At 42.1% G+C, this 26366-nt stretch overlaps 1 protein-coding gene across 1 annotated transcript in view; it reads right to left on the bottom strand.

Annotated features, from left to right (window-relative positions):
* GLCCI1 (glucocorticoid induced 1) overlaps positions 1-26366 on the bottom strand; it is a 474455-nt gene that overhangs the window by 354185 nt on the left and 93904 nt on the right. The window contains exon 3 of the mRNA XM_053714094.1: positions 12091-12180. Coding sequence (XP_053570069.1) covers positions 12091-12180 — 90 coding nt within the window. The remainder of the gene's footprint in view (positions 1-12090; positions 12181-26366) is intronic.

Here is a 26366-nt window from a genome sequence, read left to right as displayed (position 1 = left end):
TCATCAGTTATGTGTGAGAACAGCAATGGACCTTAGTTACAAACCGCTAAGATCATCAAATCTCCAGGCAGAATTCTTCTTCTAATTTCTGCCTGAGAGAAAAACAGTACAACGTCGGTACCATGAAAGTAAAACTAGACTAAGTCACCACATATCTCTTGATACTTCCTTTCTTGTCGAGAGTTGCAAGAGAATGACTGGGGTGGCAGTTAGGGGAGGAACTATATAGACAGCTCTGCTGTGGGTGTCCTCTTGCAACTTCCTGTTGGGAAGGAGAATATCCCACAAGTAATGGATGAACCCGTGGACTGGATACACCTTACAAGAGAAAACAGGTTTAATATGAATCAAAGCCTGAACATAACAGTGAATATCAGGAAGTTTAGCAATCTTTCTATGAAATAAAACAGAAAGAGCAGAAATTTGTCCTTTCAAAGTATTTGCAGACAAACCCTTATCCAAACCATCCTGAAGAAACTGTTAAATCCGAGGGATTCTGAAAGAATGCCAAGAATAATTAGAAGAAAACCAAGAAATATAGGTTTTCCAAACCCGATGATGTATTTTCCTTGAAACAGACTTACGAGCCTGTATCATAGTGCTAATTACTGAGTCAGAAAAACCTCTATGACTAAGCACTAAGGGTTCAATTTCCATGCCATCAAATTTAGAGATTTGAGATCCTGATGGAAAAACGGCCCTCGAGACAGAAGGTCTGGACTTAAAGGAAGTGGCCAAAGTTGGCAACTGGACATCTTGACAAGGTCTGCATACCAAAACCTGAGAGACCAAGCTCGATCTATCAGAAACACATAGCATTGTTCCATTATGATCTTGGAGATCATCTTTGGAAGAAGAACCAGAGGCGGAAAAATGTTAGCAGGTTGGTAAAACCAAGGAACTGCTAGAGCATCTACCATCTCCGCCTGAGGATCCTTGGACCTGGAAAGATATCTTGGAAGCTTCTTGTTCAGATTCAAGGCCATAAGATCTATTTCTGGGGCACCCCACATCTGTACCAATTGAAAAAACACATCTGGATGGAGAGACCACTCTCCTAGATGTAAAGTCTGACGACTGAGATAATCCGCTTCCCAATTGTCTACTCCTGGGATATGAATCGCAGAAATTTGACAAGAGTTGGTTTCCGCCCAAGAAAGTATCAGAGATACTTTGTTCATTGCTAAAGGACTGCGAGTCCCCCCTTGATGATTGACATATGCCACTGTAGTTATATTGTCTGTCTGGAATTGAATATAAAGTTCTCTCTTCAATAGAGGCCAAACCTGAAGAGCTCTGAAAATAGCACAGAGTTCTAAAATATTGATTGGTAACCTCGCCTCCTGAGGTTCCCAAACTCCTTGTGCTGTCAGAGACCCCCAGACAGCTCCCCAACCTGTAAGACTTGCATCTGTTGTGATCACAGTCCAGGAAGGACAAACAAAGGAGGCCCCTTGAACAATACCAAAACACCAAGACAGAGATTGTCGAATGATGGGACTTAAGTATATCAACTGTGATATCTGAGTATAATCCCTGCACGATTGGTGCAACATGCAAAGCTGAAGAGGTCTCATATGAAAACGAGCAAAGGGGATTGTGTCCGATGCTGTAATCATGAGACCTAAAACTACCATGCACATAGCCACTGAAGGTAATGATAGAGACTGAAGGTTTAGACAAGCTAACACCAACTTCATTTGTCTCTTTTCTGTCAAAGAGTCATGGACACTGAATCTATCTGGAAACCTAAAAAGGTGACCATTGTCTGAGGAATCAAGAAACTCTTTTATAAATTGATCCTCCAACCATGTCTTTAAAAAAATGACAAGTTGTTTCGTGTGAGATTCTGCTAAATGAAAAGATTGAGCTAGTACCAAGATATTGTCCAAATAAGGAAACACTGCAATACCCTGCTCTGTGATTACAGATAGAAGGGCACCGAGAACCTTTGAAAAGATCCTTGGTGCTGTCGTTAGACCAAATGGAAGAGCGACAAATTGGTAATGCTCGTCTAGAAAAGAGAATCTCAGAAACCGATAGAGGTCTGGGTGAATCGGAATATGAAGAGAAGTGTCCTTTAAGTCTATTGTGGACATGAAATTACCTTGCTGAACAAAAATAAGAATAGTCCTTATAGTCACCATCTTGAAAGTTGGGACTCTTACAAAACGATTTAAAGTTTTCAGATCCAGAATTGGTCTGAATGAATCCTCTTTCTTTGGGACAATGAACAGATTTGAATAAAACCCCAAACCCTGTTCCTTTAGAGGAACCGGAACAATCACCCCTGAAAGCTCTAGGTCTTAAACACACTTCAGAAAAGCATGAGCCTTCACAGGGTTTCTTGGAACATGGGAAAGAATCGTCCCATGGGAGGTCTTATTCTGATACCTATTCGATACCCCTGAGAAACCTGAATCCACTGATTTTAGACAGAATCCCAAATGTCTTAAAAAATTTTTTAGTCTGCCCCCCACCAGTTGAACTGGATTGAGGGCCGCACATTCATGCAGTCTTAGGGGCAGTATTTGGTTTCTTATAAGGCTTGGACTTATTCCAATTTGTGGATGGTCTCCAATTGGAACCAAAGGCCTTAGGGGAAGGAGTGTTTTTTTGTTCCTTAGACTGATGAAAGGAACGAAAACGATTGGGAGCCTTAAATTTACCCTTAGATTTCTTATCTTGAGGCAGAAAAACTCCTTTACCCCCAGTAAAACTTTTGAAGTAGAACAATGCTAGTTAAATCAGGATCCGATAACTGCTGTGCTAGACTGTCCAACCAAAAAGTTGAAGCAGTAGCAACATCAGCTATAGCGATAGCAGGTCTAAGAATATAGCCAGTATGTAAATATGCCTTCCTAAGATAAGATTCAATCTTCCTATCTAAGGGATCCTTAAAAGAAGTACTATCTTCCATAGGAATAGTAGTACGTTTAGCAAGAGTAGAAACAGCACCATCAACTTTAGGGACTTTCTCCCAAAGCTCTAAATTAGACACAGATAAAGGAAACAATTTTTTAAACCTAGAAGGAGGATTAAAAGAAGTACCAGGCTTAGACCATTCCTTAGTAATAATATTAGAGATAGTTCTGGAATAGGAAAAACTTGAGGAGTAACCTCAGAAGTCTTAAAAACAGAATTCAAACGTTTGCTATTCTTGTTATCAAGAAGACTAGATTCCTCAATATCCAAAGTAAACAATACTTCCTTTAACAAAGAACAGATATATTCTATCTTAAAAAGAAAGATTCATCAATTTCAGAGTCTGAAGTAGGATCCTCTAAGCCAGAGAAATCCTCATCAGCAGACAATACTTCAGTATGTTGTTTGTCAATACAAACTTAATCAGCATTATGAGAAGTAGGAAGAGACCTTTTACTTTTATTTGAAGGCGGAATAGCAGTCAAAGCCTTCTCTATGGCTGCAGCAATATAATCTTATATCTACAGGAATATCATGTACATTAGACTGTGAAGGATTAACAGTAGATGTATTTGTACTTATGAGAAATTGTTTCATGCTGATAAAGTTTCTATAACAAGTGCCACATACTTGAGCTGAAAAAGGAAAATCAGCCAATGTACAACATACACACTTAGCTTTGGAAGATTTGTTTTCAGGCAACTTGGTTCCTACATTAACATCAGAGGCAGGATCAGTTTGAGACATCTTGAAAAATTTAACAATAAAGAAAAAAATAACATTTAAACAAAATATCCAATTTCCTCAAAATAGCAATTTCAAGAATAGGAAAAAATTCTTATATGAAAAACAAAAGCAAATATAGCCCTCTGTAACAAATGAAAGCAGACAGCAAGAGAGGGAGAGACTTAATTTAACAAAATGTTTGGTGCCAAAAATCACGCTAACAAAGATGACGCAAATGCTGAACTTTTGGAGCCAAGGTTAACAGGAAATTAAACAACTCGCGTCATAACAGGCACAACTTCGTGCCCAAAAAATCTGCATCAGCAAAGACGCAAGAAATGACGTGACACGCATCACTACAAACGCAACCTTTGTGTCGAAAAAATTTGCGCCAAAAATGTTGCAATAAATAGAAGTATTTTGCGCCATCGCAAACCTAATTAACCCACGAAAATTTGAAAAAACAAGACCGAAGTTACAACTAGCTTAAACCTCAGGTAAGTCAAAAATATTAAAAATTTCTCCCAAACATAATTTTCCATACTGAAACTATTAGACTGCAAAGGGAAAAAACATAGACCTGACTCATGGGAAATATATGCAATATATATTAAAACTTTAAAAACAGAATTTATGCTTACCTGATAAATTACTTTCTCTTGTGGTGTATCCAGTCCACGGATTCATCCTTTACTTGTGGGATATTCTCCTTCCTAACAGGAAGTGGCAAAGAGAGCACACAGCAGAGCTGTCCATATAGCTCCCCCTCTAGCTCCAACCCCCAGTCATTCGACCAAAGGTTAGGAGGAAAAAGGAGAAACCATAGGGTGCAGTGGTGACTGTAGTTTAAACTAAAAATCTACCTAATAGCCAGGGTGGGCCGTGGACTGGATACACCACAAGAGAAAGTAATTTATCAGGTAAGTATTAATTCTGTTTTCTCTTGTAAGGTGTATCCAGTCCACGGATTCATCCTTTACTTGTGGGATACCAATACCAAAGCTTTAGGACACGGATGAAGGGAGGGAACAAGACAGGTACCTTAAACGGAAGGCACCACTGCTTGTAGAACCTTTCTCCCAAAAATAGCCTCCGAAGAAGTATCGAATTTGTAAAATTTGGAAAAAGTATGCAGCGAAAACCAAGTCGCTGCCTTACAAATCTGTTCAACAGAAGCCTCATTTTTAAAAGCCCATGTGGAAGCCACTGCTCTGGTAGAATGAGCAGTAATTGTTTCAGGAGGCTGCTGGCCAGCAGTCTCATAGGCCAGACGGATGATGCTTTTCAGCCAAAAGGAAAGAGAGGTAGCAGTCGCCTTCTGACCTCTTCTCTTACCAGAATAGATGACAAACAATGAAGTTGTTTGTCTGAAATCCTTAGTTGCTTGTAAATAGAACTTTAAAGCACGAACCACATCAAGATTGTGTAACAGACGTTCCTTCTTCGAAGAAGGCTTAGGACACAGAGAAGGAACAACAATTTCCTGGTTAATATTCTTATTAGACACAACCTTAGGAAGAAAACCGGGTTTGGTAAGCAAGACTACCTTATCTGCGTGGAACACCAAGTAAGGTGAATCACACTGTAAAGCAGATAACTCTGAAACTCTTCGAGCCGAAGAGATAGCTACCAAAAACAAAACTTTCCAAGATAAAAGCTTAATATCTATGGAATGTAAAGGTTCAAACGGAACCCCTTGCAGAACTGAAAGAACTAAATTCAGACTCCATGGCGGAGCCACAGGTCTATAAACAGGCTTGATTCTGACTAAAGCCTGACTAAACGCTTGAACGTCTGGTACCTCTGCCAGACGTTTGTGTAAAAGAATAGAAAAAGCAGATATCTGTACTTTTAAGGAACTAGCTGATAATCCTTTCTCCAATCCATCTTGGAGAAAGGACAATATCCTGGGAATCCTAATCTTACTCCATGAGTAACCCTTGGATTCGCACCAACAAAGATATTTTCACCAATTCTTATGGTAAATTTTCCTGGTGACAGGCTTTCTAGCCTGAATCAGGGTATCGATAACCGACACAGAGAAATCACGCTTAGATAGAATTAGGCGTTCAATCTCCAAGCAGTCCGACCCAGAGAAATTAGATTTGGATGTTTGAAAGGACCTTGAAGTAGAAGGTCCTGCCTCATTGGCAGAGTCCATGGTGGAACGGATGACATGTCCACTAGGTCTGCATACCGACGCCCTCTCCTGCTTGATTCTGGCAACCAGACGAGGAAGGAGAGGAAAGGTGGAAACACATAGGCCAGATTGAAGGGCCAAGGCGCTGCTAGAGCATCTATCAACACCGCCTGGGGATCCCGGGACCTAGACCCATAAAGAGGAAGTTTGGCATTCTGACAGGACGCCATCAGATCCAATTGGAGTGCCCCATAGCTGAGTCAGCTGGGCAAATACCTAAGGGGGGGGAGTTCCCACTCCCCCGGATGAAAAGTCTGACGACTTAGAAAATCCGCTTCCCAGTTGTCTACTCCTGGGATGTGAATTGCTGAGAGGTGGCAAGAGTGATCCTCCGCCCACCTGATTATTTTGGATACTTCCATCATTGCTAGGGGACTCCTTGTTACCCCTTGATGGTTGATGTAAGCTACAGTTGTGATGTTGTACGACTGAAATCTGATGAATTTGGCCGCAGCTAGCTGAGGCCATGCCTGAAGAGCGTTGAATATCGCCCTCAGTTCCAGAATGTTTATCGGGAGAAGAGCTTCTTCCCAAGACCATAAGCCCTGAGCTTTCAGGGAGTCCCAGACAGCACCCCAGCCCAACAGACTGGCGTCAGTCGTTACGATGATCCACTCTGGTCTGCGGAAACACATTCCCTGAGACAGGTGATCCTGAGACAACCACCAGAGAAGAGAATCTCTGGTCCCCTGGTCCAACTGTATTTGAGGAGACAAATCTGCATAATCCCCATTCTACTGTTTGAGCATTCATAGTTGCAGTGGTCTGAGGTATATCCGTGCAAAAGGGACTATGTCCATTGCCGCTACCATTAGTCCGATTGTCTCCATGCACTTAGCTACAGATGGCCGAGGAATAGAATGAAGAGCTCGGCAAGTAGTTAAGAGTTTTAACTTTCTGACCTCCGTCAGAAATATTTTCATTTCTACCGAGTCTATTAGGGTTCCCAGGAAGGGAACTCTTGTGAGGGGGGAGAGAGAACTCTTTTTGATGTTCACCTTCCACCCGTGAGACCTCAGAAAGGCCACTACAATTTCCGTGTGAGACTTGGCTCTTTGGAAAGTCGACGCCTGAATTAAGATGTCGTCTAGATAAGGCGCCACTGCTATGCCCCGCGGTCTTAGTACCGCCAGAAGGGACCCTAGCACCTTTGTGAAAATTCTGGGAGCAGTGGCCAACCCGAAAGGAAGAGCCACAAACTGATAATGCTTGTCCAGAAAGGCGAACCTGAGAAACTGGTGATGATCTTTGTGGATAGGAATGTGCAGATACGCATCCTTTAGATCCACGGTAGTCATATATTGACCCTCCTGGATCATTGGTAAGATTGTCCGAATGGTCTCCATCTTGAATGAGGAACTTGTTTAGAATTTTGAGATCCAGGATTGGTCTGAAAGTTCCTTCTTTTTTGGGAACCACAAACAGGTTTGAGTAAAAACCCAGCCCTTGTTCCACAATTCGAACTGGGTGGATCACTCCCATTGTATGTAGGTCTTCTATGCAGCGTAAGAACGCCTCTTTCTTTGTCTGGTCTGTAGACAGACGAGAAATGTGGAACCTTCCCCTTGGAGGGGAGTCCTTGAATTCTAGAAGATATCCCTGGGATACAATCTCTAAGGCCCAAGGATCGTGTACGTCTCTTGCCCAGGCCTGAGCAAAGAGAGAGAGTCTGCCCCCCACTAGATCCGGTCCCGGATCGGGGGCTACCCCTTTATGCTGTCTTGGAGGCAGCTGCAGGCTTCTTGACCTGTTTACCCTTGTTCCAGCCCTGGTAAGGTTTCCAGGCTTCCCTGGGTTGTGAAGTGTTACCCTCTTGCTTTGCAGCAGGGGAGGATGAAGCGAGACCGCTCCTGAAATTTCGAAAGGAACGAAAATGATTTTGTTTGTTCTTTGTCTTAAAGGACTTGTCCTGAGGGAGAGCATGGCCTTTTCCCCCAGTGATTTCTGAGATAATCTCTTTCAATTCAGGCCCGAAAAGGGTCTTTCCTTTGAAAGGGATGTTCAGTAGTTTGACGACACATCGGCCGACCAGGACTTTAGCCATTTAGCGCATCTTCCAGCGCCTCAAACCAGAAAGCAGCTGCAATAGTTACAGGAACAATGCACTCTATAAGTTGGAGAAGAAAACCTTGATGAACAAAAATTTTATTAAGTAAACCCTCTAATTTTATATCAATAGGGTCTTTAAAAGCACAACTGTCCTCAATTGGTATGGTTGTGCGTTTAGAAAGTGAAGAAACAGCCCCCTTTACCTTAGGGACCATCTGCCACGAGTCCCGCGTGGTGTCAGATATGGGGAACATTTTCTTAAAAACAGGAGGGGGAAAAAAACGGAATACCTGGTCTATTCCACTCCCTAGTTACTATATCCGTAATCCTCTTAGGGACCGGGAACACATCAGTGTAAACAGGAACTTCTAGGTACTTGTCCATTTTACACAATTTCTCTGGAACCACCAAAGGGTCACAGTCATCCAGAGTAACTAATACCTCCCTGAGCAATAAGCGCAGGTGTTCTAGTTTAAATTTAAAAGCCAACGTATCTGAGTCTGTCTAAGGAGCAACCTTTCCCGAATCGGAAATTTCTCCTTCAGACAGCACATCCCTCGCCCCCATTTCAGAGCGTTGTGAGTGTATATCGGATACGGCTACTAAAGCGTCAGAATGCTCATAATCTGTTCTTAAAACAAATCTGTGACGCTTTGCAGGTAACACGGGCAGCTTAGATAAAAATACTGAGAGGGTATTAACCATAACTGCCGCCAAGTCTTGTAAGGTAAAAGAGTTAGACGCGCTAGAGGTGCTAGGCGTCGCTTGAGTGGGCGTAACTGGTTATGACACTTGGGGAGAGGTAAACGGGCTAACCTCATTACCTTCCGTCTGAGAATCATCTTGGGCCACATTATAGACATATCAATACAAGTGGGACACATTTTAAGAGGGGGTTCCACCATGGCTTCTAAACACATTGAACAAGGATTTTCCTTGGTAACAGACATGTTTAACAGACTAGTAGTAAGACAAACAGGCTTAGAAATCACTTTAATCAAGCAAAAACACACTTTGCAAAAAAACGTTACTGTGTCTTTAAGAAATAAAAAGAGCAAACAATTTTCCAAATCAGTGAAAAATGCACCAAACTTTTTGAAATTTTCACAGTATGTACCTAAAGTATTGGTAAGATTGCACAACTAGCAATAGAAGCGATTAACCCCTTAATGCCCAAACCGGATCAATAGTAAGCTAACAGACCGGTTAAAACAACTTTAGCACCTTGGCCCTACCTTCCCTTAGAAGTCAGATTTATGGGGAAAAAGCTTCTTATGGGTCCTCAAACTGTAGCAGAAGCCTCCATGTGAAAACAGCCTGAAGATCTAGTCAATCTAACTGTGCATCGGAGGCGCAAAATTAGGCCCCTCCCACCTTACTCCGGTGCTGTGAGGCCTAAAGAAACACTCCTAAGAGTTATAATATCAGCCATGTGGGTAACAACCCCTGAAAGAAACCCAAAGGGACCTTCAAAGTGTCTCAAAAAACGATCTTTATTAGTAAAAACCGTTTGCCATAAAAAAGTGTCAACTTGCCATAAAATAGTGTCAACCAGCATAAATTAGCCCTGTTATGTAAGCTTGTAATTCCATACTTAGTCTCTGAATAAAGCTTACCCTTCCCTCATGGGGATCTTATCAGTCCTTTTCTAGCATTATCAGTCTTGTCTAGAAATAAATGACTGAACATACCTTATTGCAGCCTAACCTGCAAACCGTTCCCCCCAACTGAAGTTTTCTTGTACTCCTCAGTCCTGTGTGGGAACAGCAGTGGATTTTAGTTACAACATGCTAAAATCATTTTCCTCTCTGCAGAAATCTTCATCTCTTTTCTGCTGGAGAGTAAATAGTACACACCGGTACCATTTAAAAAAACAAACTTTTGCTTGTAGAACAAAAAAACTACAAATCTAACACCACATTCACTTTACCCTTCCGAGAGGGACCCTATTGCTTAGAGTCGGCAAAGAGAATGACTGGGGGGTGGAGCTAGAGGGGGAACTATATGGACAGCTCTGCTGTGTGCTCTCTTTGCCACTTCCTGTTAGGAAGGAGAATATCCCACAAGTAAAGGATGAATCCGTGGACTGGATACACCTTACAAGAGAAATATAAAGTGTCAAACACAGCTTAGAGTGTCTTAAAAAATAATATATACTTAACTGAAGACACCCACCCACCCACATATAGCAGACAGCCAAACCAGTACTGAAACATATCAGCAGATGTAATGGTAGAGGAGTATAGTGTCGATCTGTAAAGGGAGGTGGCAGATGAATCCCCACAACCGAATTTACAGAGAGCCTTAGAATAGATTTCCCATAGGTGAAAACATGGCATCATTAGGCAAATACTCCCTTCACATCCCTCAAACACTGGGCTTCAAAATGCTTAGAAGCGCCTTTCACAGAAGAAATCAAGCACAACTTAATTAACCATCCTCGAACAAAGGCAAAGTTTGTAAAACTGAAGTATGAGTGAGGTGGGAGGTGTATTTATAGGCATTTGAGGTTTGGGAAACTTCGCCCCCTCCAGGTAGGAATGTATATCCCATACGTCACTAGCTCACGGACTCTTGCCACTTACATGAAAGAAAGAAAGCGGTATAACTCGTTAACACTGATTGCTCAGGAGTTGTTAGACAGTCTGGATGGCTTCGCATAAAAACTTTCCCTGCATCTCCAGACTAACTTATCAATACTATCACTGAGAGGTTTATATGATTACTTAAAACTCCAGTCCTCTCGTGAAGGGAACATGCCCATTAAGGACTATCCAAATCTTCCGACACTTCTCTGCCATCCTCCTCTAGTGACGAAAGGCAAAGAATGACTGGGGGGGGGGGGGGATAGGGGATGTGGAAGGGATATTTAAGCCTTTGGTTGAGGTGTCTTTGCCTCCTCCTGGTGGTCAGGTGTTGTATTTCCCAACAGTATGGAATGAAGTCATGGACTCTCCCTGCCTTATGGAAAGAAAAAAATATCAGCAGTAAATCCCAGCATATATTAACTATGCATGTTACACAAGTACATTAATAAACATGCCTTAATTTCTAGCCATGACACTGCTAAATGATGTTCCATGGTCCAAATAAATGGTAGCATGTTTAGTTCATAATGAGATTAATGTATCCAAATTTTCATAGAACTGTAATAAGGACTCATTAAAAATAAAATCTCAGCACATATACAAGTAGATATTGAACCAGGCTTAACACAATCATGTTTGATCAACTGTTGCACCAAAGAATGATAGATTCCTACAATTGCGCTAGACTTTACAAGTCTATCACAAAACATTTAAACATATGTAATGCAAATCATCAGATAAATATATTAAGAAAAGGTACACCTTTTCAAATTATTGTTTTTATTTTAAAATCAAAACTGCAATGCACATAAGGGAAGCACTGCTCTAAAAATTTTTTTAAAGAAGTATAATTTATTAATAAACCTGGTGATAAAACAACAAGGTTTTCAAAAAATATAAATTGCCATCTCCAAATTATAAAAAAAGAAGACAAAAACTATAAGTGAAAGAAGCCATCTTAGTTATGCATTAAAATGATTGGCATTTTATAGATAACTAGTCCTAAAGCCCGTGTACACAGGCCATTTTTTGCAGTACAGCGGTTCCACCCCTTGCTCTCTCTCTATCCCCCCTCTCTTTTGCTCTCACTCTCTCCCCCCTCTCTTTTGCTCTCACTCTCTCCCCCCTCTCTTTTGCTCTCACTCTCTCCCCCCTCTCTTTTGCACTCACTCTCTCCCCCCTCTCTTTTGCACTCACTCTCTCCCCCCTCTCTTTTGCTCTCTCTCTCCCCCCTCTCTTTTGCTCTCTCTCTCCCCCCCCCTCTCTTTTGCTCTCTCTCTCCCCCCCTCTCTTTTGCTCTCTCTCCCCCTCTCTTTTGCTCGCTCTCCCCCCCTCTCTTTTGCTCGTTCTCTCCCTCTCTCTTTTGCTCTCTCTCTCTCTTTTACGGCCGCACGGCCCCGACCAGCACCGCCCACGTCACACCCGGCCCCGCACGCACCACACCCGGCCCTGTCACGCCCGGTCGACCTCAAATGCCACTGCAGATCAGTCTGTTGAAGGCCAGGTGTGTTTGTCCTCCTGCAGTCTCTACTGCGCATGACAGCTTCGGACAAACACACTTGGCCTTTTATATTATAGGATTAGTACTGAGCTGTAAAATACCTCTTTGAGCTGATCAGCACTACACCAGGATGCAGAACGCTGATGACTGTTTTTCCTTTCTGTGCCTTCTTCACCCCAGCAGCTAGGTGTCTGAAATAAATAACATGTTTAAAGTTAATGCCCACAGTTAGTCAGCATGCAATGAATTATAAACCCTTAATTTGAAGCAAAGGTCAAACTTTCAGATACAGTTAATAATAAATGACTTTCTTACAGCGTGCGATACATCAAAGATCACTGGCTCTACGCTTTGAAGGGCACAACTATCATAAGCAAAAATAAAAACTCTTACATTAGATGCTGTACATTTGATATTGTTCATCTCTTTAAAAAGGTATACTATCTTATTAAATAAAATGTCTAGCAGTTTGAAGGTATAAATTTAAAAGGGATATGAAATCCAATTTTTTTATTTAATGATTCAGATACAGTATGCAATTTGAAGCAACTTTCTAGTTTAGTCATATTATCAAATCTTAGTTCTCTTGGTATCTTTATCATTTTTAGTTTAGCACCCCTTGGTAGCGCTTGCTGATAGGTGGCTATATTAAGCCAACAATCAGCAAATGCTACCCAGGTGCTGAAACAAAAACAATGGGCTGGCTCCTAAGCTTATATTCCTGCTTTTTCAAATTGATACCAAGAGAACGAAGAAAAATTTACAGTATAATAGGAGTAAATTAGAAGGTTGCTTAAAAATTGCCTGCTCTATCTGAATCATGAAAGAAAAAAATTGTGTTTCATATCCCTTTAAACATATACCTTTTATGACTAGGTATACATTTTCTAAATGTTTCTCTACATATCACCAAAGTGTACATATGCTGCATTAACCCCTGCGCTACATGGAATTTCAGAAAAAAACGCCCAAAATACCAGAGTATTTTTAGCATTTTTGCCATCACTCCATTTAGACAGAAATAGAGCCTTGGTTTTAGTATTTGCCTATCAAAACAATATATTTCTTTAAAGATGACAGCCCAATGTTTTTATCTAGACCCATTTTGTTATATTTAATGCAACCGTTTCACCAAACCCCAAAAATGTTGTGTTTCTCGCTAAAATTATTTACATACCGCTTGTGAAGTCATAACACAAATAGATGTAAAAGCTTCTCTAGGGTCCCCTATGTTCAGAAACAGAAAACATACATGGCTTTGCCATTGATTTTTGTTAATTAGAAGGCCACTAATTGCAGCTGCGCACCACAGTTTTAAAATTCTCATCAGGGAAGGGATTTATTAAGGGTAATAGTATTGTAATGCAGCGATTACCCTCCCACCTTGCAGCTTCCTGATCCCTCCTAAACAGCTCTTTTACCCAACCCCTCTCCACACACTTCTTATGTACTGGCAGACAGTCTGCCAGTATGTAGTCTAGGATTTTTTTTTGATTTTTTTTTTAGTTTTTTATTATTATTTTTTTTTTTCTTTCTGCAGTGTAGGGAACCCTCTTAAGCCCGCCCACTTCCCTGATACCCCCAAACAGATAGTGGTGGCCATTTTAGGTACTGCCAGCGGTCTGCCAGTAACTAGTTTATATGATATTTCTATTTTTTTTATTATTATTATTATTTTCTGTAGTGCAGTGGTGCCCCCTACAATCCATACTTTTTCTGTAGTACAGTGTCCCAACCCTCCCTCTTCCTTCCAAACTTCAATTTTCTGCAGTGTAGGGCCACGCCCATCACTCCCACTGCCTCCCCCCTTCGCCGCTGTGCTGCCCCATTCACATCTCCCATCGCACCAGCAGATATATACGTAAATTTTTTGGTCAAGGGGTTAAAAGTAAGAATGTTGTATGCTTTGCTCAATACAACACTAATTAACCAACAAAAAAAAAAAAACCAAGACAAAGAAATACAAAACACAAATGGTAGCTAAAGGGTTGTCACATTAGCTAATGTGAAAACATAAAAGCTCAACTCCCAAAAACAACACAGCTGCAGTGTTTGATGAAAGAATGATAGCCCTATGGGTGTGGCTTGTTCTGTGCCACATATACTTTCAAAACAAAAAATAATTAATATTGCAAATGAGGACATCAAAATAAATAAAAAGGAAAGTTCCTTTTAATTATTCTGGGAAATAGGACAGTCAATGGCTGACCAATTATTTCAATACTGATGTCTTGAGAATGAACCACCATCTTAAGATCAATCACTAAACAATATCTTATGTTTAGGAAATATTATTATTAACATTTGAGACAACAGATTGACTACAGCTAGACATTGTTCAAATTTAGCTTAAAAAGGAACATTAAACCCCAAGTTTATTTCACGATTCAGATAGAGCATACATTTTAAAACAAGCCTTCCAATTTTCTTCATTCCTTTGATGAAGGAGCAACAATGCACAACTGGTAACTAGCTGAACAAAATCAGGTGAGCTAAGGACAAGATGTATATTTGTGCAGCCACCAATCAGAAGCTCTCTCTAGTACTGCAATGCTGCTCCAGAGCCTACCTAGGTATGTTCTTCAACAAAGGATACCGAAAGAATAAAGCAAAATTAGATAAAAAGAAGCAAATTGGAAAGGTATTTTTTATGTTCAGTTTTTTTATGCTCTGTGTAAATCATAAAAATTTAAGAAAATCTTTTTTAGGGTAAAATGTAGCTATGTAAAAGTACCACTGGCTGTTCTAAATAAGTAAAATGCTATGGGCTGAAACAGCACTGAATTATATTTTTTATAAATTGGATTGGATAGATTGGTTTTTATATTTAACACAGATATAATGGTAAGAGTTAAAAAAAAAAAAAACACACATAGCTCTTTATCGTCAACACAGGGATGGACAAACAAGGTTGGCAATTGTTTTCCTATTTCTTAATTCTATAATAAAATATCCAGAATGATGGAGCACACTGCTGAGCAACTTCACAAGTTGAAGTCCCCCTCAAAGCAGGTTTTTGGGGTTATTTTATTGTGCATTAAAAGGGACTTGGTACCCAAATGTTAAAGCACTTCAAACTGATGCAGCATAGCTGTAAAAAACTGACTTGAAGTTATCACCTGAACATCTCTATGTAAAAAAGGAAGATATTTTACCTCAAATTTCACACCCCACTGTAAAGAGACTTTAAGCAGCCAGTCAGAATGCATGTCCCAGGACAAGCTAGGGAGGGTGCATCTGTCATGTGCAGTCACAGTCATGTTATTTTCCTATTTCGTTTAAGTTCTTTGAAATCTCATGAAATTTCAATGAAATCTCATAAGATCACAGCAATGCTGATGCTGAATGGCTATTTTTTTTTTTTTTTTTTTTTACAAACTTGTAGCTGGACAGCAGCTGAAGAATAGCCGTTTACACAGCACTTACTCTTGTGAGCTGAAGAAATTTTGAAGGTAAAATAGCATCCTTTTTACATAGAGATGCTCAGGTGATATTTTCTTGTAAGCTTTGCTGCATTACTATCAAGTGATTTAGAATTGAGTAGTATGTCCTTTTAATGTAACAGAGGTTATACACTAGAATGCCCAAAACATACAGAGATGCACAGTTCATTTTTGAACAGATAAATATGCAGTGAAAATAATTTACACTGACAGTTGTTTGTAAACATCTTAACCAGTGTCCATGAGGCTCTAAGATTATACGACTTTTACAGTTGGGTTTATGGTTTTATTATGAAATGTAAATATTAAAAGGATTTATTTTCTATTCTGAAATTCAGACAGGAATTGTTTTTGATTTTTTATTAAAGTGAAAGTCAACGATATCATTTTTGAAACGCTAGGGTTGACTGTTGAAACAAATAAAGGGCACTTTCATTTATGAAGTATAAGATACTTTATGCAGAAAGTGCCTTTATTCGTCTCAGACGTTCTTGGCAGCCCACGGCCAAAAAATGTTTTTGCTAAGAGACACAATATTTTTTGCTAAGCCAATAGCCGTGCAGTAAATCCGGTTTGGCGCCCATGTCACCTCTTAGCAAAATATTTTTTTTGCCCTGGGCTGCTGTAGCAGCTAAGAACGGCGAACGGTTGAAACAAATAAAGGCACTTTCGGCATGAAGTATCTTACACTTCATGAATGAAAGTGCCCTTTATTTGTTTCAAGTCAACCAAAGCGTTTCAAAAACGCTATGGTTGACTTTCACTTTAACTAGTCATGTGTATGCTCTCATACATAACTGACCAAAACTTAAAAATATTATTATTAAATATGTGTCACAGCTCTTTAAAAAGCAAAATTTGTGTTTACCTGATAAATTTCTTTCTTTCCGGATATGGAGGAGTCCACAACATCATCAATTACTAGTGGGAATATCATTGCTGGCCAGAAGGAGGCGGCAAAGAGCACCACAGCCATGCTGTTAAGTGTCACTCCCCTACCCATACATCCCCAGTCATTCGACCGAAGGGAAATGGAAAAAGGAATAAAACAAAGGTGTAGAGGTGCCTGAGGTTTAGTAAAAAATAACTGACATAAATTTAAGGGAGGGGTCGTGGACTCTCCATATCCGGAAAGAAAGAAATTTATCAGGTAAGCATAATTTTTCTTTCCTAAGATATGGAGAGTCCACAACGTCATCAATTACTAGTGGGAACCAATACCCAAGTTAGAGGACACACATGACTAGGGAGGGAGAACAAGACAGGCAGACCTAAACAGAAGGCACCACCACTTTAAGAACATTTCTCCCAAAAGAGGCCTCAGCCGAGGCAAAAGTATCAAATTTGGAAAAAGTATGCAGAGAGGACCAAGTTGCAGCCTTGCAAATCTGTTCCACAGAAGCTTTATTTTTGAAAGCCCAAGAAGCGGAGCCAGCCCTCGAGGAATGAGCTGTAATTCTCTCAGGAGGCTGCTGACCAGCAGTCTCATCAGCAAAACGAATAATACTTCTCAACCAGAGAGAAAGAAGCAGCAGTAGCTTCCTGACCTTTACTCTAACCAGAGAAACAAACAAACAGGGCAAAGAACTGGCGAAAATCCTAAGTCGCCTTTAGATAGAATTTTATAATACGCACAACGTCCAAGTTGTGCAACAAACGTTGCTTACGAGCAGGAGGATTGGGACATAGAGAAGGAACAACAATATCCTGATTAATATTTCCATCCGAAACCACTTTAGGAAGAAAACCCAACTTAGTACGAAGAACCTCCTTATCAACATAAAAGATAAGGTAATGTGAATCACACTGCAAAGTCGAGAGTTCCGAGACTCTCTGAGCAGAAGAGATAGCAATAAGAAACAAAACCTTTTTATTTATTTATTATCGGTTATTTGTAGAGCGCCAACAGATTCCGCAGCGCTATATACTAAAGGGGAGTACAACAAAACAATTATAGGGATCAAATGGGTAGAGGGCCCTGCCAAGAGGTGCACTGTTGTAGTCAGCTCTTAAGAAGGTGATCTACAAACAGCTGGACTCTTAGGCTTACATGCTAAGGGGGTTCAGGGGATAGCAATGAGGAGAGGAACTGGTATTAGGAAAGGTTAGTGTAGGTTGTATGCATCCCTGAACAGTAGAGTCTTTAGGGAGCACTTGAAGCTTTTAAAACTAGAAGAGAATCTTGTGGAGCGAGGCAGAGAGTTCCACAAGATGGGAGCCAGTCTGGAGAAATCCTGTAAATGGGAGTGTGATGAGGTGACGAGAGGAGAGTAGGAGGTCATGAGCAGAGCGAAGGGGACGGAAGGGAGAATATCTAGAGACAAGGTCTGAGATGTAGGGGGGAGCAGTGCAGTTAAGGGCTTTGTATGTCAGAATAAGAATTTTGTGTTTGATCCTAGAGGCAAGAGGAAGCCAGTGAAGGGATTGGCAGAGAGGTGCAGCAGATGAAGAGCGACGTGTAAGGAAGATGAGTCTGGCAGAGGCATTCATTATGGATTGTAAAGGAGCTAGGCGGCAGGTGGGGAGACCAGAGAGGACAGAGTTGCAGTAATCAAGGCGGGAAAGAATGAGAGAGTGGATTAAAATCTTAGTTGTGTCTTGTGTAAGGAAGTGTCTAATTTTAGAGATGTTTTTAAGGTGGAAGCGGCAGGCTTTAGCCAAGGACTGAGTGTGAGGAGTGAAAGAAAGATCTGAGTCAAATGTGACCCCGAGACATCGCGCGTGCGGGGTAGGGGGTAATGATGGAGTTGTCGACAGTTATAGAGAGATTGGGGGTTAAGAGTTTTGAGGAAGGGGGGAAAATAAGGAGCTCAGTTTTGGAGAGATTTAGCTTGAGGTAGTGAGAGGACATCCAGTTAGAGATGTGAGAAAGACAGTGACACGGGTTAGCAAGGAAGGAGATAGGTCTGGTGCAGAGAAGTAGATTTGGGTGTCGTCCGCATACAAATGATATTGTAAAGCGTGGGACTTTATTAGGGAACCTAGTGATGACGTGTAGATTGAGAAGAGAAGGGGACCGAGGACAGAGCCTTGCGGTACTCCGACAGAAAGTGGTGACGGGGAAGAGGAGGCCCCAAAGAAGGCTACACTAAAACGTACGGTTTGACAGGTAGGAAGAGAGCCACGAGAGGGCTGTGTCAGAGATGCCGAAGGATTGGAAGGTTTGGAGCAAAAGAGGGTGGTCAACAGTGTCAAAGGCTGCGGACAGATCAAGGAGGATAAGCAGAGAGAAGTGGCCTTTTGATTTTGCTGTAAGTAGGTCGTTGGTAACCTTAACAATTGCTGTCTCTGTGGAGTGATGGGGACGAAATCCAGATTGCAGTGGGTCAAGGAGGGAGTTTATTGTAAGGAAATGGGATAAGCGTGCATAAACCAGTTTTTCGAGAAGCTTTGATGCAAGAGGGAGAAGGGAAATAGGGCGGTAGTTGGATGGGGAGGTAGGATCAAGGGAAGGTTTTTTGAGGATAGGTGTGACCAGTGCATGTTTCAGCGATGAGGGAAATATACCGGTGCTGAGGGAGAGGTTGAAAAAGTGTGTGTGGGTATAGGGGTGAGGATAGCAAAGAGGGAGGGGAGTAGCTGTGAGGGGATAGGGTCAAGGGGACAGGTAGTGAGGTGAGAGCGCAGTATAAGTGCCAAAACTTCTTCCTCAGTGACAGGGGAGAATGAGCTAAGTTTAAGGTTATGTGGGTTGTGGTTGAGTGAGAGCATTTGAGGGGGTGAGAGAAAGGAATTAAGTTGAGAGATGATTTCATTTCTGATGGAGTCGATTTTGTTATTGAAGTGTCTGGCAAAGTCTTGAGCTGACAGAGAAGTTGTATTAGGAGGTGGGGGAGGGCGGAGAAGGGTATTGAAAGTGGAGAACAAACGTTCCATTGTCTAACTTAATATCAATGGAATGCAATGGCTCAAACGGAGCCTGCTGCAGAACTGTAAGAACAAGGTTAAGGCTCCAAGGAGGAGCAACAGACTTAAACACAGGCCTGATTCTCACCAGGTCCTGACAAAAAGATTGAACATCTGGCACATCCGCCAGACTCTTGTGTAACAAAATAGATAATGCAGAAATCGGACTCTTCCTGGAGAAAGGACAAAATCCTAGGAATTCTGACCCTACTCCAAGAGTAGCCTTTGGATTCACACCAATAAAGATATTTATGCCATACAGTGATAAATCTTTCTAGTAACAGGCTTGCGAGCCTGAATCATGGTCTCAATGACCAACTCAGAAAAACCCCGCTTAACTAAGTGTTCAATCTGCAAGCAGTCAGCTTCAGAGAAACGAGATTTGTATGAAGGAATGGACCCTGAATTAGAAAGTCCTTCCTCAGAGGCATCCTCCAAGGTGGAAAAGATGACATCTTCACTAGGTCTGCATACCAGATCCTGCGAGGCCATGCAGCAGCTATTAGAATTACGGACGCTCTCTCCTGTTTGATACGAGCAATGACTCGTAGAAGGAGCGCAAACAGAGGAAAACAGAATTTATGTTTACCTGATAAATTACTTTCTCCAACGGTGTGTCCGGTCCACGGCGTCATCCTTACTTGTGGGATATTCTCTTCCCCAACAGGAAATGGCAAAGAGCCCAGCAAAGCTGGTCACATGATCCCTCCTAGGCTCCGCCTTCCCCAGTCATTCGACCGACGTAAAGGAGGAATATTTGCATAGGAGAAACCATATGATACCGTGGTGACTGTAGTTAGAGAAAATAAATCATCAGACCTGATTAAAAAACCAGGGCGGGCCGTGGACCGGACACACCGTTGGAGAAAGTAATTTATCAGGTAAACATAAATTCTGTTTTCTCCAACATAGGTGTGTCCGGTCCACGCCGTCATCCTTACTTGTGGGAACCAATACCAAAGCTTTAGGACACGGATGATGGGAGGGAGCAAATCAGGTCACCTAGATGGAAGGCACCACGGTTTGCAAAACCTTTCTCCCAAAAATAGCCTCAGAAGAAGCAAAAGTATCAAATTTGTAAAATTTGGCAAAAGTGTGCAGTGAAGACCAAGTCGCTGCCTTACATATCTGATCAACAGAAGCCTCGTTCTTGAAGGCCCATGTGGAAGCCACAGCCCTAGTGGAATGAGCTGTGATTCTTTCAGGAGGCTGCCGTCCGGCAGTCTCATAAGCCAATCTGATGATGCTTTTAAGCCAAAAAGAGAGAGAGGTAGAAGTTGCTTTTTGACCTCTCCTTTTACCAGAATAAACAACAAACAAGGAAGATGTTTGTCTGAAATCCTTTGTAGCCTCTAAATAGAATTTTAGAGCACGAACTACATCCAAATTGTGCAACAAACGTTCCTTCTTTGAAACTGGATTCGGACACAAAGAAGGCATGACTATCTCCTGGTTAATATTTTTGTTAGAAACAACTTTCGGAAGAAAACCAGGTTTAGTACGCAAAACCACCTTATCTGCATGGAACACCAGATAAGGAGGAGAACACTGCAGAGCAGATAACTCTGAAACTCTTCTAGCAGAAGAAATTGCAACCAAAAACAAAACTTTCCAAGATAATAACTTGATATCAACGGAATGTAGGGGTTCAAACGGAACCCCCTGAAGAACTGAAAGAACTAAATTAAGACTCCAAGGAGGAGTCAAAGGTTTGTAAACAGGCTTGATTCTAACCAGAGCCTGAACAAAAGCTTGAACATCTGGCACAGCCGCCAGCTTTTTGTGAAGTAAAACAGATAAAGCAGAAATCTGTCCCTTCAAAGAACTTGCAGATAATCCTTTCTCCAAACCTTCTTGAAGAAAGGATAGAATCTTAGGAATTTTTATCTTGTTCCATGGGAATCCTTTAGATTCACACCAACAGATATATTTTTTCCATATTTTATGGTAGATTTTTCTAGTTACAGGCTTTCTGGCCTGAACAAGAGTATCAATGACAGAATCTGAGAACCCTCGCTTTGATAAAATCAAGCGTTCAATCTCCAAGCAGTCAGTTGGAGTGAGGCCAGATTCGGATGTTCGAACGGACCTTGAACAAGAAGGTCCTGTCTCAAAGGTAGCTTCCATGGTGGAGCCGATGACATATTCACCAGATCTGCATACCAAGTCCTGCGTGGCCACGCAGGAGCTATCAAGATCACCGATACCCTCTCCTGTTTGATCCTGGCTACCAGCCTGGGAATGAGAGGAAACGGTGGGAACACATAAGCTAGGTTGAAGCTCCAAGGTGCTACTAGTGCATCCACTAGTCGCCTTGGGATCCCTGGATCTGGACCCGTAGCAAGGAACCTTGAAGTTCTGACGAGACGCCATCAGATCCATGTCTGGAATGCCCCACAATTGAATTATTTGGGCAAAGATTTCCGGATGGAGTTCCCACTCCCCCGGATGAAATGTCTGATGACTCAGAAAATCCGCTTCCCAATTTTCCACTCCTGGGATGTGGATTGCAGACAAGTGGCAGGAGTGAGTCTCCGCCCATTGAATTATTTTGGTCACTTCTTCCATCGCCAGGGAACTCCTTGTTCCCCCCTGATGGTTGATATACGCAACAGTCGTCATGTTGTCTGATTGAAACCGTATGAATTTGGCCTTTGCTAGCTGAGGCCAAGCCTTGAGAGCATTGAATATCGCTCTCAGTTCCAGAATATTTATCGGGAGAAGAGATTCTTCCCGAGACCTAAGACCCTGAGCTTTCAGGGGTTCCCAGACCGCGCCCCAGCCCACCAGACTGGCGTCGGTCGTGACAATGACCCACTCTGGTCTGCGGAAGCTCATCCCTTGTGACAGGTTGTCCAGGGTCAGCCACCAACGGAGTGAATCTCTGGTCCTCTAATCTACTTGTATCGTCGGAGACAAGTCTGTATAATCCCCATTCCACTGACTGAGCATGCACAGTTGTAATGGTCTTAGATGAATTCGCGCAAAAGGAACTATGTCCATTGCCGCGACCATCAAACCTATTACTTCCATGCACTGCGCTATGGAAGGAAGAAGAACAGAATTAAGTACTTGACAAGAGCTTAGAAGTTTTGATTTTCTGGCCTCTGTCAGAAAAATCCTCATTTCTAAGGAGTCTATTATTGTTCCCAAGAAGGGAACCCTTGTTGACGGAGATAGAGAACTTTTTTCTACGTTCACTTTCCACCCGTGAGATCTGAGAAAGGCCAGGACAATGTCCGTATGAGCCTTTGCTTGTGGTAGAGACGACGCTTGAATCAGTATGTCGTCCAAGTAAGGTACTACTGCAATGCCCCTTGGTCTTAGCACCGCTAGAAGGGACCCTAGTACCTTTGTGAAAATTCTTGGAGCAGTGGCTAATCCGAATGGAAGTGCCACAAACTGGTAATGCTTGTCCAGAAAGGCGAACCTTAGGAACCGATGATGTTCCTTGTGGATAGGAATATGTAGATACGCATCCTTTAAATCCACCGTGGTCATGAATTGACCTTCCTGGATGGTAGGAAGAATTGTCCGAATGGTTTCCATTTTGAACGATGGAACCTTGAGAAATTTGTTTAGGATCTTGAGATCTAAGATTGGTCTGAATGTTCCCTCTTTTTTGGGAACTATGAACAGATTGGAGTAGAATCCCATCCCTTGTTCTCCTAATGGAACAGGATGAATCACTCCCATTTTTAACAGGTCTTCTACACAATGTAAGAATGCCTGTCTTTTTATGTGGTCTGAAGACAATTGAGACCTGTGGAACCTCCCCCTTGGGGGTAGCTCCTTGAATTCCAGAAGATAACCTTGGGAGACTATTTCTAGCGCCCAAGGATCCAGAACATCTCTTGCCCAAGCCTGAGCGAAGAGAGAAAGTCTGCCCCCAACCAGATCCGGTCCCGGATCGGGGGCCAACATCTCATGCTGTCTTGGTAGCAGTGGCAGGTTTCTTGGCCTGCTTACCTTTGTTCCAGCCTTGCATTGGCCTCCAGGCTGGCTTGGTTTGAGAAGTATTACCCTCTTGCTTAGAGGATGTAGAACTTGGGGCTGGTCCGTTTCTGCGAAAGGGACGAAAATTTGGTTTATTTTTAGCCTTAAAAGACCTATCCTGAGGAAGGGCGTGGCCCTTACCCCCAGTGATATCTGAAATAATCTCTTTCAAGTCAGGGCCAAACAGCGTTTTCCCCTTGAAAGGTATGTTAAGCAATTTGTTCTTGGAAGACGCATCCGCTGACCAAGATTTTAGCCAAAGCGCTCTGCGCGCCACAATAGCAAACCCCAAATTTTTCGCCGCTAATCTAGCCAATTGCAAAGTGGCGTCTAAAGTAAAAGAGTTAGCCAATTTAAGAGCATGAATTCTGTCCATAATCTCCTCATAAGAAGAATCTTTATTGAGCGACTTTTCTAGTTCATCGAACCAGAAACACGCTGCTGTAGTGACAGGAACAATGCATGAAATTGGTTGTAGAAGGTAACCTTGCTGAACAAACATCTTTTTAAGCAAACCCTCTAATTTTTTTATCCATAGGATCTTTGAAAGCACAACTATCTTCTATAGGGATAGTAGTGCGTTTGTTTAGAGTAGAAACCGCCCCCTCGACCTTGGGGACTGTCTGCCATAAGTCCTTTCTGGGGTCGACCATAGGAAACAATTTCTAAAATATAGGGGGAGGGACAAAAGGTATGCCGGGCCTTTCCCATTCTTTGTTTACAATGTCCGCCACCCGCTTGGGTATAGGAAAAGCTTCGGGGGGCCCCGGGACCTCTAGGAACTTGTCCATCTTACATAATTTCTCTGGAATGACCAAATTGTCACAATCATCCAGAGTAGATAACACCTCCTTAAGCAGAGCGCGGAGATGTTCCAATTTAAATTTGAATGTAATCACATCAGGTTCAGCTTGTTGAGAAATTTTCCCTGAATCTGAAATTCCTCCCTCAGACAAAACCTCCCTGGCCCCCTCAGACTGGTGTAGGGGCATGTCAGAACCATTATCATCAGCGTCCTCATGCTCTTCGGTATTTTCTAAAACAGAGCAGTCGCGCTTTCGCTGATAATTGGGCATTTTGGCTAAAATGTTTTTGATAGAATTATCCATTACAGCCGTTAATTGTTGCATAGTAAGGAGTATTGGCGCACTAGATGTACTAGGGGCCTCCTGTGTGGGCAAGACTGGCGTAGACGAAGGAGGGGATGATGCAGTACCATGCTTACTCCCCTCGCTTGAGGAATCATCTTGGGCATCATTTTCTCTAAATTTTGTGTCACATACATCACATCTATTTAAATGAGAAGGAACCTTGGCTTTCTCACATACAGAACATAGTCTATCTGATAGTTCAGACATGTTAAACAGGCATAAACTTGATAACAAAGTACAAAAAACGTTTTAAAATAAAACCGTTACTGTCACTTTAAATTTTAAACTGAACACACTTTATTACTGAATATGTGAAAAAGTATGAAGGAATTGTTCAAAATTCACCAAAATTTCACCACAGTGTCTTAAAGCCTTAAAAGTATTGCACACCAAATTTGAAAGCTTTAACTCATAAAATAACGGAACCGGAGCCGTTTTTATATTTAACCCCTATACAGTCCCTGGTATCTGCTTTGCTGAGACCCAACCAAGCCCAGAGGGGAATACGATACCAAATGACGCCTTCAGTAAGCTTTTTCTATGTATCTGAGCTCCTCACACATGCATCTGCATGCCTTGCTTCCCAAAAACAACTGCGCATTAGTGGCGCGAAAATGAGGCTCTGCCTATGATTAGAGAAGGCCCCCAGTGAAAAAGATATCCAATACAGTGCCTGCCGGTTATTTAACCTAATTCCCAAGAATAAAATAACTCCTCAAAGCTATAAACTATTAAAAATGCTTATAAATCAATCGTTTTAGCCCAGAAAAATGTCTACCAGTCTTTAAAGCCCTTGTGAAGCCCTTTATTCTTATTTAATAAAAATGGCTTACCGGATCCCATAGGGAAAATGACAGCTTCCAGCATTACCAAGTCTTGTTAGAAATGTGTCATACCTCAAGCAGCAAAAGTCTGCTCACTGTTTCCCCCAACTGAAGTTAATTCCTCTCAACAGTCCTGTGTGGAAACAGCCATCGATTTTAGTAACGGTTGCTAAAATCATTTTCCTCTTACAAACAGAAATCTTCATCTCTTTTCTGTTTCAGAGTAAATAGTACATACCAGCACTATTTTAAAATAACAAACTCTTGATTGAAGAATAAAAACTACATTTAAACACCAAAAAACTCTAAGCCATCTCCGTGGAGATGTTGCCTGTACAACGGCAAAGAGAATGACTGGGGAAGGCGGAGCCTAGGAGGGATCATGTGACCAGCTTTGCTGGGCTCTTTGCCATTTCCTGTTGGGGAAGAGAATATCCCACAAGTAAGGATGACGCCGTGGACCGGACACACCTATGTTCGAGAAACATATGCTAGACCGAAAACCCAAGAAACCACCAGAGCATCTATCAGAGCAGCCTGCGGATCTCTTGACCTTGAACCGTACCTTGGAAGCTTGGCGTTCTGCCGAGACGCCATCAGATCCAACTCCGGCACCCCCCACTGGAGGGTTAACCTAGAGAACACTTCCGGATGGAGAGCCCACTCCCCGGGATGAAATGTCTGTCTGCTCAGGAAATCTGCATCCCAGTTGTCCACTCATGGAATGTTGATGGCAGATAGACAACAATTGTGAGCTTCTGCCCACTGAATTATCCACACCACCTCCTTCATGGTTAAGGAACTCCGAGTTCCTCCCTGGTGGATGATGTAAGCCTCTGAGGTGATGTTGTCCGACTGGAAACTGATAAACTGGCTAAGGACAATTGAGGCCAAGCCATCAGAGCATTGTAAACCACTCTCAACGCCAAGATGTTTATGGAGAGAGTCTTTAGCGAGTCCCAGACTGCTCCCCAGCCTAGCAGGCTGGCATCCGTGGTCACAATCACTCAGGAAGGTCTCCGGAAGCATGTGCCCTGAGACAGATGCTCCTGAGAAA

The sequence above is a fragment of the Bombina bombina genome, chromosome 5, assembly GCF_027579735.1.
Source record: "Bombina bombina isolate aBomBom1 chromosome 5, aBomBom1.pri, whole genome shotgun sequence".
Taxonomy (NCBI): Eukaryota; Metazoa; Chordata; class Amphibia; order Anura; family Bombinatoridae; genus Bombina; species Bombina bombina.
The sequence above is the reverse complement of the archived record's forward strand: the minus strand, read 5'-3'. Positions and strand labels throughout refer to the sequence as shown.